The sequence below is a fragment of the Dipteris shenzhenensis genome, chromosome 25 (assembly GCF_047967505.1).
Source record: "Dipteris shenzhenensis isolate YYH24624 ecotype China chromosome 25, Dip_SZ_1.0, whole genome shotgun sequence".
NCBI classification, from domain to species: domain Eukaryota; kingdom Viridiplantae; phylum Streptophyta; class Polypodiopsida; order Gleicheniales; family Dipteridaceae; genus Dipteris; species Dipteris shenzhenensis.
In genome coordinates, this window is record NC_141620.1 from 18159134 (window position 1) to 18175374 (window position 16241).

At 42.5% G+C, this 16241-nt stretch overlaps 1 protein-coding gene across 1 annotated transcript; it reads left to right on the forward strand.

The window, feature by feature from the left end:
• Nucleotides 1-7012: 7012 nt before the first annotated feature.
• On the forward strand, nucleotides 7013-8807 carry LOC147885540 (enoyl-CoA delta isomerase 2, peroxisomal-like). Its single transcript, XM_087396137.1, has 10 exons — nucleotides 7013-7124; nucleotides 7228-7273; nucleotides 7433-7473; nucleotides 7556-7618; nucleotides 7791-7823; nucleotides 7979-8069; nucleotides 8171-8262; nucleotides 8390-8484; nucleotides 8567-8617; nucleotides 8740-8807. Exons 1-10 carry the CDS (start codon nucleotides 7024-7026, stop codon nucleotides 8805-8807), a joined length of 681 nt encoding a protein of 226 aa, XP_087252263.1. The 5' UTR covers nucleotides 7013-7023.
• Nucleotides 8808-16241: the final 7434 nt, after the last annotated feature.

The following is a 16241-nucleotide window of genomic DNA, read 5'->3' on the forward strand; positions in this document are numbered from 1 at the left end:
TGAGGCTTCATTCATAATTTCATCTCATCACAATCAGATTGCGGTTACCGTCCTCGAGATTTACTCCTCATCTAGACGACGAAATCTCCTCGTCTATATCGCAGCTCGCCTCGAGGACCAAATGTCCTAGACATTTACTCCTCGTCAATCGGATTCTCCTCTTAACTCTCGATTTCAAGCAGCTTCTTGTAAAGAAAAAAAGGAGTTTTTGGCTTTCTCTTATTATGTCACATTTTTCCTCCATCCTTATCTTGTTGTTGATTCACCTGTCACATCGACAAGAATTTAATAGGAAAGACACTGTTCGGACATATTGAAAAAGACAAGTCATTCCAACATCCATGCTATGATTCCAAAGGAGACAATCCCCCTTATTCAATCTTGTGTTCATTAGGTGCCACCTCGAGGAAAAGATCAGGAAAGGCAATAGTTTTTATGAGGGGTTGACCAAATTAAATATAAGAATCTATCATCAATACATAAATCTCAAGAAGAATATTACTAGCTATAATCCATATAACTTATAAGTATCTATGTGCGCAATATTGCTGATGACTCTAACTCCATTTGCAAAGCAGATCCCGATCAACTGAAGTTAGCTGTTCGAAGTGCACTGTGAAGCCTCGGGCTTTAGGATACAATGGGAGACGTCAAAAGCACTCTATGTATCAAGGAAGGATCCATCAAATTAGATGAAGGATATAGGATTGCAGTGCGTCCCAAGAGGGCAGATCATCAGGCATCTAGGGGTCCCTATAGGGGTTGGAATTTCCATCAGACAAAGGTTCATGTGGTGGTAAGGTTGAGGCGTGGTGCAAGCTCCCTCTGAATATGATGGGACGGTGTACTATGGTGAAACACATAAGTGCTCTTGCTTCTTTCTATATTTTGTCAGTTTGTACATTCTATAAGTCGCATCTGCTGATGGTAGAAAAGGAACTAAGGGCATTCATCTGGAAAAAAACCAAATGGAAGTGGCTTTCTTGGGAGTTCTTATGTTCACCCAAGAAGCTAGGAGGCTTTGGCATCCTGGATCTAAAGAGAAGATCCGTTTCGTTCCTCATGAAAAGTTGGATGCAATTCTTGGAGTCTAATGAACCATGGACCGATTTCCTAGAAGATGCTATTCGTAGAGCTGCTGTTAGGCACTTCCAAGGGATGGATATGTGGAGCAAAGTTTTTTCAATGGCCCCCCTCTCTCTAAAATCCAACTTCTTGAACAGATTGGTGATTGCTTGGAAAGACGGTATTGGGCTACTAGCATGGAAAGGCAAGCCCGCAACAAATGTTGACTTCTCCCTTAGACTGTCAATATGGCGGCAAGTGGCATGACCAGGAGGGGGCTGCTATGCCATTGGAAAGGAGGCTACGGCAGTGGGGCTGTATGCCAAGGGCCTTCATACATGGGAGGATATTTGGGATCCTCTCTCAAAGGACTGGCTGACGATGCAACAGATGATTGAGAAGTTCATAATGACCCTAGAGGAAGTAAGATTAGTGGGAGAATTCATCCTCCGTATCCCACAGGACTAGCCCACCAATATGCAGCCCTTAGATGGGTCTGTTGCTGAAGAATGGGAATGGGGAGCCGCTGTCCCACTGAATAAAATGACTGTGAAGACACTTGACAAGATGATGGCTTATAAGGAAAATTGGCATCTGAGGTTGAATGAGAGCTTCGAGATGCCATCTTTTTGGAGTTCTATAACCTTTTGGGGCACCCTCCCACTCCTAGGGAGTTATACACATACATGATAGATACTCTAAACACCCCCCAGGAGTCAGCAGTACAAACTCCAAACCACCCAACCCCACACAACTGAGATTACTCCTGTGGAGTCGAGACAGCCCAACAGGCTACAGGGCCATGTCCCTTCTACCCAATCATCAGGAGTCCCTTCTCCCCTGTGGTCTAGTGTCCCTTCTCCCCAATCATCAGCACTCCCTTCTCCCTTGTGGCAGTTTGGAGTCCCTTCTACCCCCTACAGTCGGGAGGCCCTTTTGCCTCGCAGAGCTGCCAGTGTACTCCTGTGCAGTTGAGAGTCGCTTCTCCAGATACAAGTGGCCAATGTACTAGCTCGATACGATAGGGCAAGAGGTGTAGTAGCAGGGAGAGTGGTGGGGGATGCATGGCACAATGCTTTGGGGGGGGTAATGGTGGGGGTGGGGATGATGCAGATGATGCAGACGTGCCACAAGGTGATGGTACAATCTTCTATGACATCACTCAGACAAGAGGCATCTTGATGGATGCATGAGGGAAGGACATCATGGCCTTCATGCACTCTGTAATTGCTAACAACTATAGAGATTGCTTTATTCACTACAAATAGCAACCAAAAAAGCTGGCTGATGAGACCATCGCTGTTGTATGCTCTAGGTATCCCAATCCCCCCAATGTTCAGTTCATAGATAAATGGGCAAAGTCAAAGATTGTTATTATACTTGCCAATAAAAGATCTTCACTTAAGAGGCAGACACTAGCCGAGATTGCAAGGAGAGAGGGAGTCAACCACTAAGGGGCCAACCCCACACCGCTCACAAGCGTGGCATGCTGATTGAGTACTGACTAGGCCGATGATGTGGTAAAGTGATGTGGCATCAATAATGTGACACTGTTGACTATACTAATGATCGGTGCTAATGTGGCACACATGTGATGACAGGCATCATGGCCACTTGTGATGATGTGGTAGTTGTTGTGGGTGCCATGTGTCAAGATGAAAAGGTGACATGGCACAATAGATAATATTGACACATGTCAATTTTCCATGATGCTACATGTTACACTTGGAGATCCACCCATATGGTGATAAGATGCTCGAGGTCCACCCATATGGTGATGAGATGATGATAGAATCTAAGTTGTAGATTCCATCTGAAGGACATGATTTTGTCATTTTTCTGGAGTGCTAGGTGTAGAAGCTAGCTGTGGGAGTAGTTCACTATCGATTTCATGTGGTGCCGCTGCGTGGATAGAGATTTTGTCTTCGCTCATAGTTGTTCGGGTGGCATGAGTTGTAGGCTGTTGCTCATGCATCTGTGTGAATTTTGGCTATGACTGGAGACTGTGGCACTTCTAGGAATTGTAGCTAAGTTTGGTCAGCTGTTGTTAGATTTGCATGTGTTTCCTTTTCTACACTCTGAGAAGTCATTGTTGCGGATGGTGCTAGAGATGTAGTTCATTTCATGGCCATGTGCTGCTTCTACTATGTTTCATGCTACCGTCCAATGGGCTAAGCATTGATGAAGGAGCCAAGGTGCTATTGGTGATGGATTTGGAGTTACACAAATATCCATTAAAAATCCATCAAAGGCTATAGGGGCTTCATTCTAAAAATAGTAATTGGCTCGCTATTATCGAGGTCATCAGCAGAGCCGCTTTGACATTGGAGTGAGCAAGCATTGGCAACTGTTGGTCACGATTGCAAAACTCACTCTACAGTCCCATGCTCATTGCTTGATAGCCGACTGCTAGAAATGTAGACTGGGAACTATGACTTGCTTAATGGTTGTATTACTGAGATAGTTGCTATAGTCATCTTGTGTTAGGCTGGCTGGTGTAGTTTGAGGGTTGAGCCATAGTCATTGTAGCACTTGTAGAAGTCATAGGAGTCCTTATTTGTAGATGAGACTGTATGTATTGCGCCTTAGTTTCTTTGAGATGTTGAGTCATAGCTATAGCTTATGGATGTAGCTTGATGGCAAGTTTGGTGGTCTATGAAGGCTTCAATGTGGTGGTGCCTCCGTGATCTCAGGAGATGTCAAACTAGAAGCAAAAAGGTAACAAAATTTTGAATCTTGAACCTTAGTCTCCAAAATGCTAAAATCTCTCAAAGAGTCATGAAATGAATCTTTCAAGAATGAACTCAAGAGAACTCAATTTGAAAAACTCAAACTGAGATAACAGAAGCTCCAAATGATGGAATTGGAAGCTTTTCAATCCAAAACAAAGATGAGAAGCAGTTCTACCAGAAGAGCTCTACAAGAGCAAAAGATGCCTCATAAAGGAGGGCTCATTGCCTTGATAGGGTGAGGGCTTTTGTGCCTTGATGGATCAAGGGTTTTCACTCTCTCTCAAAAACTCTCATACAAGAATAGACCTTGTGGAGATTGGAGGGTGCCTCGCACAAGGAGGTCTTAATTCCTTGACAAGATGCAAGGGCTGGGAGCACTTGGTGCTCTGATATCATAATAAAGTGGGGGGGGGGGGGGGGGGGGAGAGAGAGGGCTGGGAGCACTTGGTGTTTTGATACCATAATAAAGTGGGGGGGGGGGGAGAGAGAGAGAGAAAGAGAGAGAGAGAGAAAGAGAGAGAGAGAGAGAGAGAGAGAGGGAGGGAGGGAGAGAGAGAGAGAGAGAGAGAGAGAGAGAGAGAGAGAGAGAGAGAGAGAGAGAGAGAGAGAGGAGTGAACACAATATAGCTACCTCTAAACTATTTTGAATTGAACATAAACATGAACATATGCATGAGAACCCCTTAGGGACCAATAACCCCAAGATATGGATAAAGAGTTGACAAGGACCCACATGCTAAGAGCATGCTAAGGGAGGAGCTAGAAGGGCAACAAGGGCATGAGATGACGAGAAGGAGGAAGGAAATGGATATGGAAATGGGACAACAAGACTCAAACGATGATATCAATGACAAATAGTAGGCTAGGAAGTAGGGATATGTTTTTATAGATACAAACAATTTTATATAAACAATGTAATACAAATAAAGAAATATGCATAGTGTACATGGCTAAAAACAATGTAGTACGCATATATAATGGGCAGATTAGGGCAAGGCCAAGGCCTATAATCTATCCACACACAAAAACAATGTCGAAATTTGTGTTGATACGCTCTTGGGAAACAAATCTATAAACAAAAACAATGTTGCTATTAACATCATATTTTCCATTTTTGTCACAAAATAGTGATGATTATTGTTGCTAATAATACCAAAATACCAATTCTTTCTTTTCAATGTTAATACCCACATTTTACAAAGCTTAGATCATTTTTAAAGTCTATATTTCATTAAAAAAAGAGTAAAAAAAGGGTCAATTTCTTGTAGTGTGAATGAAAGATGACAAGGGGGGGATTTGTCTTCGAATCTGTTGCACCTATTTGGTTTTGAGCTAAATTCATAGATTGAAAGTCACAATAGTTGTTTGTCAAATATGTGACAAATCTAGGCACCTATGCATATACAACAAAGGAACTTGCATATTGGGTGTATTCAAGGGGTAAAAATAAAGTCTTATATACTACCACTTCTACATTCCTCTAGGTTTATAAAAATCTAATATTTAAGACTTTATGAATCAAATAACCCATTTGATAAAAAAATCCCTTACATTGTTGAACCACATTGTGTGGTTACAAATGTTTACGTGCACCCATCTAGTCTAGAGAAATCTCATGGTATTAATGACCATTAGAATCAATATTGAAAACATAAAGGATCTCATCTATAAAGATGATATGTCATCATGCATGAAATAATAAAGTGATGATGGTTTCTTTAAAAAAAATTTGTGTTTTTGTGAGAGTATAAATTATTCTATGCTTGTTGAAATGATAAAGTGATGATGGTTTCCTTGATAAACTTTCATGTTTTTGTGTACATAAGTTCTCTCTTTCAAGCGCACATAGTACTTATATCAATTACAACTAGTAATGTTCTATTTTATATTTATGTATTAATGTTAGATTTGTATATTTGATTTTGGTCAAACCATCATAAAAATTATTGCCTTTTCTTATTTTAGCAAATATGTGACATAAATTTAGTAAAAGGGAGGACAAGAAATCACAAAAGCCAAAGATTCTTTGTTTTCTAAGATTCTAGTCTACTCAAGCTATGTTAAATTGAGTTTAAAAGGGGCAAATTTAGCAAAAGGGAGGACAAGACGTCACAAAAGCCAAAGATTCTTTGTTTTCCAAGATTCTAGAAGAGGCTATGTTAAATTGAGTTCTAGAAGGGGAACCTCAAATTTGAATTCAAACTAGAGAGTTATGGTTAAGAAGAGAGAATGCAAACCTTTAATGATAGTTAGGGAAGGGACCACGAGAGGATTTTTTATATCTTTCTTGATCAATAGAATCAATTGCAAGGAAGACTAAAAGGTTAACAAGCCTGACCTTGGCCCTTTCCTATAAGTCAATGGTATAGCTTCAGCCAAACACATCAGCAAAGCTTGTGATGTGACCACAAAGCCAAATTTCATAGGTTTTTCTAGTGGCAACAACAATCATAGTGTGTAAAAATTAGACCTTGGCCCCTTCCCATATATCAAGGGTACAGGGAGCGAAACATGTCAACATTATAGGTTTGATATAACCACAAAGCCACTTTTGCATGTGTTTCTAATGGTGGCACCAACATTATAATGCCTATTCTGTAGGTTTTACAAGTCACAAAGGTGACTCATGGTCCTTGATGCTAGTAAGGAGACAAGGGAGAAGGGGGGGAAGAGGGGGGCGCCCCTTATGGAAATGACTGGTAGCAACGTAGAGCCACCATGATGAGACACACTGAGAACTTTTATCTTTTCGAGCTCTTCATTGTGCAAGGAGGCGCCACCTTGGTGCCACATGTGGTATTTCCCAGCATGATAAGCTGCAACCATGTATGGTTTTGTTTTGTTTCAAGAGCCGGCTTTCTATGTGTGGCACGTACACCCGCCAAACATCTGATGGAGAACTCTTTCCAAGCACTGCAGGTGTGTGGTGCCACCTCAAGTGGGGACACGCACCTTGATTCATAGGATACGACCAATCAAGTCGAGAGCTGCAATGTGTCACACAAGGGCATGACCGATTGATGAGGGCAATGCCGCCAAGTGAGCAAAGTGGCCCTTGAAAGACAAATCCTCCCCTTGTCATGTCTCATGTCCCTTGTCGGCCTCTGTCCACACCTGATAACTTTGCTTGCAGAGCCAAACTCTCTAGAGGACCAACAGCAAAGCCGGCTCTCAAAACAAAACAAAGCTTCGTGTTTCTCCGTAGCTTCCCAATAACCACTCCCTCATGGAGACCGCCTATCCCTCCCCAAACTCCTCCTTCGTCGAGCTTACACTCCTACCCCATAACGTATACCTCCTCACCTTTGCAGGCTCCGGGAAACACCTGTGAGTTCACTATTCGCAGTCGCCACCTCAAGATATCTTTCGGTATTTAGCTCCCAGAATAATATGCCTAACTAGTTACTATTGTTTCGCTGTGTCCGATCAGGTTCGACCCACAGAGTTTCGAAGCCATCCAGAGAGCCTTTGACGTGGTAAGGGGTCTGCTATGTTACAGCAGAAGCTAATTAACAAGGCAGAAATTTGGCCTTGGAAGCTTGCCTGCGGCCTTTGTTGAACAATACACAGATTTCTTTTCTGAATGTAGTACTTCACGATTGCTAAGTTAAAACTGTATCCTGGCGTATACACAGGTTGAAAACTCCTCCGCTGCAGCGTTAGTGACTACAACGAGGTCAAAGCCTAATACAATTGCTCTTTATTATTAATGTCTGTTTTGTTTACGAAGAGCCTTACATGGACTCTCTGACGAGCAGGGAAGGTTTTATTCCAACGGAATGGACGTCACATTTGCAGGGAGAGACATCGATCGAAGACGGGTATCAGCTAGTTATAATTTTGAGTAAACAATGAACTTTATGAGCTCCCAAAACCCTTCGTCTCCACGAAAATCACTACGCCAACTTGCCAATCAACGACATAAAAGTAAGTGTGTGTGTGTCTGTGCGCGCGCGTGTGCGTAATTGCGATCTTTTCATATTAACGTGCCAGGCTTATATCCGTCCCCACTGTGGCTGCAATCAGGTTTAACAAATGTCCTTAAATACATTGTCGCGTGACTTGTAGGCAACTGATCTTCCATGTATATCTTTTGTCCCTTCAGTGAATTTGCTCGTAAACAATAATCTTTGAACATAACTAGACTGCCATGGATGAAACAATTGTTACTCCCTTACTATGGGTCACGCTGTTGGGGCAGGATGCTTTTTTGCGTTAGCCCATGACCTCCGGTACATGTGCTCTGATCACGGAATGATCTTCATGAACGAGGTATTGCAAGTCTTACAACGATTTCAAACAAAAGGAATAAATCTTACAAACAATTAAACCTCCCAATTATGGGTTGGTAAAAATCATAAAATACCTCGCAGATCGACCTAGGAGCGAGCTTGACTCCTGGAAATTCTGCGACCATCTCTTGCAAACTTACTCCTACTGTCTATCAGAAGGTTATACTGACAGGGTAAACTTTCTCCAAAACACGCTTTGATATCACAATATTCTCTCGTTGCACTTTCGCGAAGCCAATCTCTGATTCATATAAGAAACAGCTCACGAATTTATCTACCTCTAACTGCATGCCTGTACAGGCGGAGGTACCGTGCTAACGACGCAGCACAAGCAGGCATTGTCAACGCTGCATTCGCTGATAACCGTAGCACGCTGGAGGCAGCACTGAAGAAGGGTAAGTGTTCAATTTATTTCACCTAGCTTTCTAAACGAAGAACTGAGAAAAGAGATGCCTTACGTAGCGATTCGTGCTGCAGCCTCTGATTTAGCGTTTCGGGCATGGAACAGAGATGCATATCAGGGAATGAAGGTTTGTTGCTTCCTGTTTAAACCGCTTACTACCATAAGTGATTCTTTACGTTCTAAGTGATGTAGTGCTCATGACGTTCTTCTAATCTCTTAGACATCTACCCTTGCTTCTACCTTCTGCAATTGGAAATCTTCAAATCCGCGGTGAGAGAGCTCGAATCGGGTGGATTAGCCCATGCCAGACTCTGAGATGCTTTGTGGGAGATTCGCATTTCTCACAAGACTTCCATTTATCGGGCCCGTCTGCGTCTGCGGAATATATCTGTTTGGCCCAACCGGGCGATCTGATCAGAGTTGCATCTACCGATGGCCACAGCCAACCAGACCATATGCTTGGTCCTGGGAATATAGAGAAGCTGTACAATCTCTAGCATATACGTCCAAACTTATTAGTTCCCGAGAGAGGAAGCATCCCTTTAAGTAAACATCGATGTAGACGCGCGAGGACTCCATGGACTTGTTCTGATATACATTCGTTGCACATATATATTCTGAAGGTTGTATATCGTAGCTTTATAAGTAGAGCAAGTGTGCAATCTGTGGCAAGCGGTAATAAAGATGTCGTTGCGTCCTCGGCAATGCTTTTCTTAAATGAGAATGAGAAGAGCATTTTACTTCGTGGCTGTGAAAACATCTATGTTAAATCCTAATGTATTTTCAATTAGATTGAATAATGCGCGCCTATAGCGCTTGCAACAGCAATAACTGATTGCATCAGTTTCAACTGCAATCTCGGTCCTACAAGAACCTCAACATAATACACACACGTCTTTCTTCATCCAATTCATGGTCTCTTTTCTACTGTTGCTCTAATCTCTCTGTGCGCGCATCTTCTATCTTTCTATCTTCACTCTATTCTAGACTTCACATGGTATCAGTTACCATTCGGGACACACTTTGGTCGTCATACAAGGGTGTTGTCTGCCGATCGTCTCACCCTGAGTAGTACCAATACCTCTCCTGTCTTGTCCCATTCTGATGTCTGCAGAACAATTCGATCCTGATTCGGCAAATTTTTGGGTTGATTTGATTGTTTTTCTTCCTTACTTCGAGCTCACTTGGGAAGAAATTACAAATCTGCTGCTACACTACTCACTTGCTCTCCTTATCAAAGGAGACTTCCGCTGCTGACCATTCCTGCATGCACGATGGCTCACCCAAGTACTTCTGTTCGTCGAGTGTACGAGATAGTGCGACTCTCCAACACGAATTATCACTGGTCACTTCGTTGCATCTCTAGCACAGCTATGGCACCGCAGATTGAGTCACGTCAACTTTCGCAGGATGGCCACCCTTTCACGAAAGAAGATGGTACAAGGGCTCCCCACCGCATTCCCAGACACAGACCCATTCTGTGAATCTTGTGTCATGGGGAAACATCATCTCACAACATTCTCAGGTCTACACGGCACACGAGCCACTCACCTTCTTGAGCTTGTTCACTCAGACCGCTGCGGCCCACTCCGTGAGATAAATTTGAAGGCTTCATCAGGCATCAAAGCTCTTTAAGCCTTCATACAAAGTAGAGGAAAAATTTGGCTCGCAAAAGAACTCACTCTAAATTTTTAGCCTTCATGTATAGAATGCCAATTGAAAGGAGCAAATTGCAAAAAAGCCCTTCTATGGACACCAACCTTCAAAATTTTTTAATATGTATTATATATATTGTGTGTGTGATTTTTCTTGGGGGGCGAGGAGACTATAGGCACCAAGTTGGCAAATTTCACCATAGCTCCTCACTACTCAGTCCTGTTTCGGATGTTATGGGCTCGCCTGAGTCGTTCCAGTTTCTGTGTTTGTTGTTGTGTCGTTTGGAACAACTCAAGTGGATCGCCAATAGTCACAACACATGTAAAATGACAAAGTTCTAGAGAAGAAAAATTGTAGGCCTCTACGGCTTCATGCATAAATGCCTTCTGATGTACTGGTCCTTTCCCTGGGCCTCACCAACCTGCTTAATATATCCGGCATTTTTTCTTTGTTCCTAGAGTGAATTGAATGCCTTAAAGGCCATGAAAACTTCAACACAAAATCATGAAGTCTAATTTTATTTTAGGGCTACATTTGAAGGCCAATTTTTTATTTGGGTTTCTCCATGGAAGGCCATTCATTGTATGAGGCCTTCCAAATGAATGCTTACCTAGGCCTTCAAATTTCACCACTAGCTGAAAGGAAGACGGGCTCAAAACTCAAGACCATTTGAACTGATGGAGGAGGTGAATACTGTTCTCGATAGTTTGAATGATACCTCATCACCCATGGGATTCTCCACCAAAAGACAATTCCCGATACACCCTCACAAAATCTGATGGCTGAACGCAAGATGAGAACGCTAATGGAAGCATCAAGGTCGATGTTGTCCTATGCACAATTGCCACACATTCTGGAGCGAGGCTGTGCTGACGGCTACGTACACACAAAACATGACCACACTAAGCCACAATCCTGAAGTGACACCTCATGAAGCCTGGACGGGTAGACCGCCAGATGTTGCTCACCTGCAAATTTTTGGCTCCATCGCATTTGCCCATGTTCCTAACAAGAGCAGACGCAAACTCAACCCAAAAACCAAGCGCTACCTCTTGATTGGATATGGCCACCCACTTGGCGTGAAGGCCTATTGGCTGTTCCATCCCATGACTCACCAAGTGTTCTATTCATGCAACGTGATTTTTTGAGAACCTGGCAGTGGTGATCTCAGTGGACAAGATGAAACGTCCCCACTTGACATGCACACTCGCCATGAGGAGGAAGAGGAGGACGACATGCCTCTAGCTCTGTCACCGGTCCCACCCACAGGCCCTCCACAAGTGCAAGCCAATGCACTGCCGAGTGTACAAATTCAACGCCCATGGTCACTCAACCCAACCACTCCAATACCCAAAGTGACACGTGGTCAACAACTGCCTAATAGTCAAGGTGTAAGTCACCCCCACAAGTCATCTAACAAAGACCTTGATCTGGTGGTCGACCTGCAAGAGACTCCTTCGGACCATGAAGATGATCCGGCTTCTCCAAATTAGGACGATGATCCCATTAACCTCCACTCTAATGAAGAGGACTTTCACCCCTCTACTAACCCTCAGGCTACGTTGGAAAATGATCATGATCCCGATGTCTTCACTGATGCACCTCAAGCCCTCAATCTGGAAGTTGATGAAGCTACAAGAGTCCAAGACCATACCTTCAAGCACAGCCCTGCTTTGCGATGCTCTGCTCGCTCCACGAGAGGCCAATTTGCTTTAGGGACACAATACACTCTTTGGGTGTCATGACTCAATAAGTCCCAATGCCAAATTCAGACGTCAATGTCTTGGACCTTCAAACTGATGACCACATTCCACTCAATGTTGCGCTCCACTCAAATGAAGCTCCTTAGTGGCGCAATGCCATGGACGATGAATATGAATCCTTACTCAAAAATTAAGCATGGACTCTTTGACCCACCCAAATATTGCAAGATAGTGGGCTCCAAATGGCTCCTCAAGAAGAAATACAACGCACATGGCTCAGTTGCATGATTTAAAGCATGCTTGGTTGCAAGGGACTTCTCCCAAATTCATGGTGTTGATTATACAGAGACTTACGCCCCTGTCATCAAAATTCAATCACTGAGGCTAATCATTGCAATTGCAGCTACACAAGGTCTACATCTTCACCAAATGGACATCAAAACGGTGTTCTTGAATGGCATGCTACCCAAAGATCAACGGATCTATATGCAACAACCACTCAGGTATGAGCAGATAGTAGGACATGAGCACCAAGTCTACCTCCTTTTAAAGAGTCTGTATGGCCCGAAGCAAGCCCCCCAAGTGTGGTACCAATGCCTAAACTGTTTCTCCTCGACCTGGGCTTCAAACAAATGATAACCGATTCAAGTGTTTACATCAAAAGATCTGGAAGTCCTTCTACATTCTTGGTCTTTATGTCGATGATCCCTTACTAGCGTGCAATAATCTTGACTTCTTGCTTTAAACTAAACTGTAGCTTGCTTATGAATTTGAAATGATTGACAATGGCATTGCCCAGTACTGTCTCACTATCCAGATCAAGCACAATCCTATCAATGGCCCTATCACACTCCTGCAACAATGATACATTCTAGAGATTCTAAAACGTTACTACATGCTTGACGTAAAACCTCAGCACACACCAATGGAGCTCAACTTGAAGCTATCAAAGAAAATGTCCCCACAAGATGAGACAACCCGTGAAGCAATGAGCCTTGTAACATATCGTCAAGCTATGGGATCTATTTGGCGCCTTGTCACATGTACTCAACCTAATATAGCTTTTTTGTTTTTAGGCAGAAAAAGTTTTTGTTATATTAGGATATCATCATCATCATAAGTATTTACATGTTCTTTGGTAAAGAACAGCCAGCCCCCATGCGGAGAGTTTCATCAAAACAATTCTCATAAAAACATAAACAATAGCAACAAAATCAAAAGAGAGGGACATAGGAGTCCTCAATGTCATCTGTATTGTCATCATTGAAGTAATTAGAGTAATTGAAACTCTCTAAATCTCTAAAGCTATTAGTGTCATCTGCCTAGGCTGCACAAGGTGAATCAGGTTCCTTTTTTACCTATGTGGAGGGTAGCTGATTAAGAAACTCAGTGATCTCAATAGGGACTTCAAAGGGCGTGGATTTATCAATCCCAAAGCAACTTTGAGTGTGTTCTTGTAAGTCAGCGTTGAAGATGGCAACCTCTGCTTGGAAACTGTGGATCAGTCCTATGATTTTCTTCTAGTCCTGTTCAACCAGTTAACAAACAGTAAGTCAACTTGCAAAATAACCTGATTAAATTGAAGATTATTCCTGGTTACCCATATAAACCAAAGTGCATGTGCTTTCAGGGGTGACCAGGTGTCCTGTTTTGTCCTTGAAGAGTCTCCAAGCAAGATGGCCTTCCAATTCACTGGCTCCCCTATCTCATGTTGGACTATTTTCCATACCTTTCTAGCCACTGGACAAGCCACAAAGAGATGGAAGATATCTTCATTAGTAGAGGGACAATTCATACATTTACCATTACTCTTCCCAATCCTGCATCCTCTGATATTGGTCCACATAGCTTTATGCAATATGAGCCACATTTGAGCAGATAGTTTGTCTAGAATCGAAGGAGACCAGATGGCATAGAACTTGAATCCTAAATTTCCATTTCTCTTTGGAGTCATGAAGTTTCCACTTGTCATCATTAAGAACCCTACAGAGATCACCCATGTCCCTACTTGGTGTGGGTATGGGGAAGAAAGAGGAACTTTCCACCCAGTTGAACTCCCTACTGTACACAAGGAAAGATCCCTACTTCCGCTGTTGGCTGCCAGTCCAAAGTTGTAATCCACTCATAACAAGTGACTGGCTTTTGTTGTTTAGACTGAACTCTCTCCTAATCTCTACCGAAGTTTTCCACCTTAGTTTAGATCTATTCGTCCCCAGCTTTGCAAACCCTTTTTAAATAGAAGAGCTGCCTTGGCTATCTCTTCATTAGAAAGAATAGCTTCTTTGAAAATAACAGAAATTCAAATTGAGTCCAAGGTCCTAAAGGCACCTTTACCTAAAAAGACAATTTGGCTTTTAATCCCTTCAAAAGCTGTCCAAAGAGAGACCCAAAGCTGGCTGCCCTTAGGTTTGCAGGGTTCTGGGTTACAAATAGCTCATAGCATTGGGTAGTTTTTCCACTTGAGAACTCTGAGGTGTCTTAGGGAGCTGACATTCCTAAGGAGAAGTTGAGCCCAGTCTTCAATAGGGTTTAGGATTGCCTTTAAAATCCAGGTTGAGGAGAGTTTCAAAGCAGCCTGATAACTCCTAATCCACCCTCCTACTTGGGTTTGATACAGAAGTCCCACCTGACCTTGGGTATCTTGCCTCCCCACAGAAAAGATCTGCAAATTTTTATGAATATGTTAATTCCAACTTTGCAGGGGGACCAAGCTATGAGGTAGAAGATATAATAGGATAAATGAAATGGTTAAGAACATTTCTTCTTCTTGCCAGACTAGCCTGAAATCCTCTCCATTTCTCCATCTTGTTTTGGAATCTTTTCATGAACCAATCCCCCCTTTTCTTGAGGGAAATATCAAACCCGATATGGATACCTAGCAGCCTGAAGACTGAGCCATGCTTGACCCTCTGGCATCCCATCCCTTCCAACACTTGCTGTTCATCACCTTTGAGAGTTGCATATCCAGTTTTAGAGTGATTGATTTTGGACCTAGAGACTTTGCAAAAAATATCTAAAGATGGCCACCTTGATATATTGTGACTCATTCTTGAGGGTTAACTTTGTATCATTAGCAAACTGCTGAAAGCAGAGGTAAGGTGCTTGCCTGAGGGTAGCTCAATACCTTTCAACTTGTTTTCTTGGATTTCTTGATGGAGAAGCCATCCCAGTTAGTTTTTGTTGCAATTGCAAAGAGTAAAGGGGCAATAGGGCACCCCTGTCTTATAGATCTTTTAAGCTCAAATGGCTGGTTCATGATCCCATTAACACAAATCTTTGCTGTAGCATTTATGAGGAGGAGTTTGATAAAAGAAATGCAAAGGGGTCCAAGACCCATATTAGACAGAGCTTGGATGATGCACTCCCATTCAAGTCTATCATAAGCCCCGTCAAATTCAACCTTCAAGAAGCATATGTCCTATTTTGTTTCTCTGGCATACTCACATCCCTCCCAAATGTTGATGATAGCTTCAAGTAAATGTCTGCCCTCCTTTATGAAGCCCTTCTGCTTTGGTAGGATCAACTTGGCCATTTTGTTTTTAATCCTCAAGGCCAGAGCTTTAGCAAAGATTTTATAGCTACAGTTGAGCATAGTAAGAGGTCTCTAGTTCCTTAGCTTAGTCTTATCTCCTTCCTTAGGAATAAGTTTTATAACGCCACCATCGATATGTGTAGGCAGGAACCCACTTTCAACACTTTCTTGCCATAAGAGAAGGAGGTATGGGCCAACAGTGGACCAGAATCTTTTGTAGAATTCAATTGGTAGTCTATCCTCTCTTGGTATTTTGCCATCAGACATCACCTTGACAGCTTCAAACAGATTCCTCTATAGTCAGAGGTTTCTCCAGGTACTTGTTATCAAAGCTGAGAACAGTGCTTTTTCTAGCTTCCTTGCAAAATTCTCTGGCTTTAATCACTTCATCGTCTACTTGAATGGTGGAGGACAATAGAGTCTGAAAATGAAGCTAAATGAGGTCAATGTTCTCCTCATTAGAAAGGGCCAAAGAGTTGTCAGCTTTTCTAAGAAGGGGTACCTCTTCATTAGACCTTTTCCTTCTTATACTTTTAAAGTATTCGTTGGTAGGTCTGTCAACTTTGCTAGTCCACCAATCTCTAAAGTATCCCTTAGAGTCATTTAGAAGAATCTACTCTTGAATCCTAAACTCGTTTCTTTTGAGCACCAAGTCAACATGTGCCTGAGTGTCTCCCTATCTAGCTAGTAATCATACTTTGAATGCTATCAATCCTCTTTGCTCTAATTTTATCTCTATCCTTTCTAACTTTTTTGAGGAACTTTTGAATCTAGTCAACTGCAGTATACCAAGATTCAATGGCAGAAGGAGACTCAGTGAAAGCCTTGAGCCAAATAAGTTTAACACCTTCTTGAACA

Bases quoted from the DNA above. Each gene is read 5' to 3' on its own strand.
- LOC147885540 (XM_087396137.1), top strand. From the start codon at position 7,024: ATGGAGACCGCCTATCCCTCCCCAAACTCCTCCTTCGTCGAGCTTACA. The intron at 7,274-7,432 runs GTAAGGGGTCTG...GCGTATACACAG, and splicing joins TCCAGAGAGCCTTTGACGTG to GTTGAAAACTCCTCCGCTGC. The intron at 8,263-8,389 runs GTAAACTTTCTC...ATGCCTGTACAG, and splicing joins CAGAAGGTTATACTGACAGG to GCGGAGGTACCGTGCTAACG.